The sequence below is a fragment of the Octopus bimaculoides genome, chromosome 9 (genome assembly GCF_001194135.2).
Source record: "Octopus bimaculoides isolate UCB-OBI-ISO-001 chromosome 9, ASM119413v2, whole genome shotgun sequence".
In the NCBI taxonomy this organism is placed as follows: Eukaryota; Metazoa; Mollusca; class Cephalopoda; order Octopoda; family Octopodidae; genus Octopus; species Octopus bimaculoides.
Window position 1 is genome coordinate 17238422 of NC_068989.1, and position 5761 is coordinate 17244182.

A 5761-nucleotide genomic window follows, 5' to 3' on the forward strand; every position below is an offset into this window, starting at 1 on the left:
ATATATATGAGGGGCCTCTTTCAGGTTCCGTCAACCAAATCAACTCACAAGGCTTTGGTCAGCTCATCGTGCTATGCAATGGGGCTGAAGCCAGGACCATGTGGTTAGGAAGCAAACGTCTTGCCATATGTATGTATGTATGTATGTCCAAACACTTGCTATAATCTTTTCTACTGTAGGCACAAGGCCTGAAATTTTGTGAGAATGGGCAAGTCAATTACATCGAGCCGAGTACTCAACCGGTACTTAATTTATGGACCTCGAAAGGAAGAAAGGCAATGCCGACCTCGGCGGAATTTGAACTCATAACGTAGCGACAGACGAAACACCTTTAATTACTTGGACCGGCGTGCTGACGATTCTGCTAATTCGCCGCCTTCAACCACTTGCTATAATGGATAGGAAAATGGAAACTATGGTTTGATAAAGATATGAGTAGTCTAAAAGTGCACTCACGCTTCTTGTAATAACTAATTCATTGTTGCTGATTTCATCCACTAATTTCTTGGCAGCAGTATGCAAATCGGTTTCATTTCCTTTATTTCCTGGCGGCACATCAAGCAGAGAAAACGATACAACCACTGTATTCTCACCTTCATCAATCTGCAAAATTACACAAGTTGTTAAATGTTAAGGGGAAGTAATCAATTTTTTAAAAAAATCAAATAAAATTAATCAACTTAAAAACCTCAAATAAAAGAATAAACGAGAAAAAAAGTCGAGGATGTGAAGCGACTCATATAGTGTTGGCAAGTAGGTGTTATTTGAACTCATGTTTAGCCTCGATCCCGCAGGACTATGTAAGCGCTTTAATTATGAAACTTTTGTATTTTTATTCATATATAGTGTATGTGACCATCTCTTTTATTCCAAAAGTGCGGCGGCACTCAGAGAGCGCAAATCTCAGCCAAGGCAACACCAATGTCCTCTCAACGATTAGTCAGAGAGGATTTTTAAAATGAGAATATCTGAAATAAACTTGACTGCTCTCACAAGCAAGAATACTAAAAATAAACCCGACCGCTCTCAAAAATTAAGTAAAAAAATAAAACCGGAAAAATAATTCAGAATCCTTGCCTGGTACCAGATCGATCTTAAAATCTAATCAGTTCGTGCCAGTCACAAGGCCAAACATCCCTGAAAGTTTCATCCGAATCCATCCAGCGTTTCTTGAGATATGTTGTCCACGGACAAACAAACAAACAGACACAACTGAAAACAATACCTCTGCCTTCACTAAGGCGGAGGTAATAATAACAACGCGCGAGTGTGTGTGTGTGTGTGTGTGTGTGTGTGTGTGTGTGTGTGTGTGTGTGTGTGTGTGTGTGTGTGTGTGTGTGTGTGTGTGTGTGTGTGTGTGTGTGTGTGTGTGTGTGTCTGTGTGTCTGTGTGTCTGTGTGTGTGCGTGAGTGCGTGCGTGCTTGCATGGATGTAGCATAGTGAAACTCATATTTCACAATAATCAAACCCCAAGTTTGATTTCACTACGTGGCGTCTTTGGCAGATATCTTTCATTTTATCTCCGGAACAATGCAAAAGTAAAAGAAGAGACAAATCTTTTTCCTTAAAGAAAAGCTAATTTGGATCCAGCAAAATATTTCAACCAGAAAGAGAATAAAACACCAAATGTATTCAATAAAATCCACTCTAAAAAATATATGATGTCAATCTTGTAAATGATTCCCTTTACAATGCTGATTCTTATATTCTGAACGAAGAGGCTTAAAACGTTAAATGGAACACAGAAGTACTGCAGCACAAAACCTGAGATTTAATTGTAACTGTCTGATAATTTAACAGTCTAATCATTTAACTGTCTCAGTTGCAAGGAATGTAGCAGAAATGAATCCAAAGCAATTAAAAGCTATTACATAGAATTCGTTGAAAATTCGTAAAACGAAACTGTAGATGCAACAGGAAATACTGAAATCTTAAATTAAATAACCGAAAACTCACCTGGATATTTGAAAGTCTGAGGGGTGATAGTTTACCAATTTCAGACAAGCTGAATCTAATTTCGTATTTCAATGTTTCCTCATCTTCATTAACAATAGAATCAAAAGAGCCTGTGACCAATAAAAATTGTAAAAATTTGTTATAATTTCGGAAATAAAACTGTTTTCTCAAAAGCAATACATATTCCATGCATTTCAATATTTTCAACACAAATTGTAAGTTTGCAGAAGTGGTGAGTTTACATAAGCAATGGATTTCTATATCAATTGAATGTGTTGAATTAGTGTCTTGACAAGAGCAGCATGTTTAAATAATGTGAAATATTGTTGTTGGCACTCCGTCACTTACGACGTCGAGGGTCCCAGTTGATCCGATCAACGGAACAGCCTGCTCGTGAAATTAACGTGCAAGTGGCTGAGCACTCCACAGACACATATACCCTTAACGTAGTTCTCGGGGATATTCAGCGTGACACAGTGTGACAAGGCTGGCCCCTTTGAAATATAGGTACAACAGAAACAGGAAGAAAGAGTGAGAGAAAGTTGTGGTGGAAGAGTACAGCAGGGTTCGTCACCATCCCCGGCCGGAGCCTCGTAGAGCTTTAGGTGTTTTCGCTCAATAAACACTCACAGCGCCTGGTCTGGGAATCGAAACCGCGATCCTATGACCGCGAGTCCGCTGCCCTAACCACTGGGCCATTGCGCCTCCACAATGTGAACTATAAACTTCCATCAATCTACGTCCCATGTCAAAATTCTGTCTGGATCGCTTTGTTTTTTATTCATTTGAGTTTGAGAGAGCATGAACCAATCATTTATTTGGTTAAATTCATAAAAACAGACAGTTCTCCAGCTCTGCAAGTATTGGGTTTTATGACGTTTCAAATGCGGAAAAAATTGATATTTCCAACTGTGGACATCTTTCAATAGTTCAGTTTGGTGGAAGATGTTGAGCTGATATCTTTCACAATCCCTATAACACTAGCGAGATTGATTTAACACAAGTTTTTTTTAATTATTTATCCATCCCTCTCTGCATCTTCACCGTCCTCTTCAGTCGGAATTTGAAGAAGTTGATTACCGCTTCACCGTTGAGTCAAGTAGCTGTACTTAGACATTTTAAGCTAGTTCATTATCGTGTATCTTTCACTATAGCCTCAAAATAGAAGAAACCGCCTACCCTTCTAGATCAAAACAATGTCGCGGGCCAATTTTCACGATAGACTAAACACTGTTTAGTAATAGCGTAAACCGTCCTAAACACTAAAACAATTATTTGACATAAGTCAGCAATGACTGGACACTGGACGCGTACGGACAGAATTTTCTAATCGTTGTGCGCCCGTCTCCTACTGAACCCACTGACAGAATTACTGCACCGATGGATTTATCCGGTACAGATAAATAATAATTTGTCTTGTATCCAACGGACTCTATGTCAAATGAGTTCAGTGCATATTGTGCTATTTTCTATATTTTATGTATTAGTGCGAATGCTACTAACATCAACAAAATCCCAGGACTTATAATTTTACCAGTCATAGAAAAAATATCTCTACTAGGCGCTGCACGCACATTACTTAGAGTACTTTGAATACAATAGAAACACACACACACACACACACACACACTTCGTTGTGCATCGAAAGTAGGCAATAAAAATAACACACCAGAAATTATAATTTTGTCCGATGCACTAACGACGCTGCCATTTCGTCGCCTAAATAATAATATTGTTCTTTTTACTAACCATTTGGGATTCATGAAGGGGTGTGTAAAAAGAATTATAATAATAATAAATTGCAATAATGAATAGCTCGCCAAAAGAGGGATGCCCCCGACTAGTCCTCATGAAAATTCTACATAATTATGGTTACACGGACCGCTAGAAAAAGAGTCTCTTTTTTCCCCCTCAATCTACAAGTGAGAGGAAACCCTGCCCATCTATTTGGACCACACTTGTCGCTCTCATCCACAAATTTACCGTGAGGCTGAATTTCCCTTTCTAGCTTGACATTCCGTTTCACGTGAACCTTGAAACAGATGACGAAGGCTTAGTCAAAGATTTAAATCTTTTCAATCTCTTCCACTATGCAATCACTTTCACTAAAGCCACCAGATATATAAAGGAAGGCGGCGGAAGATCATAACGGACAAAGTTTATAGTCAGATTCGTCCTGTACATCACCACCACCACCACCAACAACAACAACAACAACAACAGCAACAACAACGACAACAACAACAACAGCAGCAACAATGATAATGATAATGATTTTATACCGATAATTTCAAAGCTGTAATCTAATCTGTTTTCCACTCCGAAACACTTGTCGATATCAAAGGTGGAGTACAGTTGAAAGTCTTCATCATAGTTGTAGAAGTTTAGAACAGCATACGTTTTACTCTTAAAGAGATAGAAGAGGACAAACGAATCAATACGTATATCTCATTTTCCTAAGTTATTAGATTAGTTGAAGATCATGATATCCCTGGCTCATTTAACATCGCGTGCTTGCGTTTGTGTGTCTATGCATACATATAAATATAATATTTGATAAGTTAATGAAGTGATTTTAAATTCTCAAACGGACCACGTGCGTGCGTTTGTGTGTCTGCATACATATAAATATTATATTTAATAAGTTAAAGAAGTGATTTTAAATTCTCTAACGCAGGATAATGCTAATAATATAGCCTGAACAGGATAAACTACCCCTACTTTGTAGAAAAAAAGTGTAGGAGGACCAGCTATAAGACTCGAACTCACACCTCCGTGATTACGCGTCGCGGTGCTCTTAGACCGATTAAGCTAAACTGCCCCACCACAAGTTTTTCTGTAAATTTAAGATGTATAGAAATCTCGCTTTATGTGACGCCATCATATGTTAAATTCAAATTACGATGAACGTAAACAAACAAACGAAGTTTGCTTTAATACCTCTGAAGAATCTATAAGATGTTGCACAAGTATCATTCCTGAGTTTACTGCTTCTTATAGCATAAACATTGCGAGCTAATGAAGCTGATTACGAAATTTCTGCTCGCTTGTCATTTATTTATTATTATTGCGATCTGTATTCGCGTAGCTCTTTAATCTAAAGGATATGTCTATTGAGTTCTAACAATTGTTTATTAGCGTCGCTATGTCTAAGCGAAACGATAATATATGCCCGTATACATGCTTATATGTATGTATATACCTTTGTATGTATTATTGAAAAAAAAAAAAAAAATTACAGAGTGATTTGCCATATTGAACCTCTTGGCAGCTGCAAAAGATATAGATGCGCTAACAATTACAAAAAAGGGAATCACGAATTCAGCCGTCTAAATTAGGAGCCTTATGCAAGTACCGTAAATCCTCGAGTATAATCCGCACTTTTTCCCCCAAAATTTAAAGGTAAAAATTTCTAGTGCGTTCTATATACGAGGTTAAAAATGAAAAATATTTTCTAAGCAAAATTTTCTAAGTGATAAATATGTAAAGGCAATTTACTTAATATTTATTTTTCACTGACTTTATTACTGTTATTTCTTTATTTTCTGCAAATAAAGTGCACAAAAAGCTACACGTTTGCATTATGTTATATATACAATAGTAATAAAGGACGTTACCGTATATACGTTTACAAACCAAGAGCGTTATATAGACCTCCTCGACTCAAGTTAGAGAAGGGGTGCGTATTATACATAAGGTTTAGGTTTTTCAGAGGTACAGCCCCCTAAAAATCCCCTGCGTACTTGCAATGTATCGATTTCATTACACACATTTAAACCCTGTAAAATGATATATGATATATATA

The 5761-nt window shown here is 37.3% G+C and overlaps 1 protein-coding gene across 1 annotated transcript in view; it reads right to left on the reverse strand.

Moving 5' to 3' along the window:
* Positions 1-5761, reverse strand: part of LOC106872607 (uncharacterized) — a 52519-nt gene that overhangs the window by 8846 nt on the left and 37912 nt on the right. Inside the window, exons 11-13 of the mRNA XM_014919643.2 lie at positions 4239-4362; positions 1957-2066; positions 457-603 (exon numbers count right to left, since the gene is read on the reverse strand). Of these exons, the coding sequence (XP_014775129.1) occupies positions 457-603; positions 1957-2066; positions 4239-4362 (381 nt within the window). The remainder of the gene's footprint in view (positions 1-456; positions 604-1956; positions 2067-4238; positions 4363-5761) is intronic.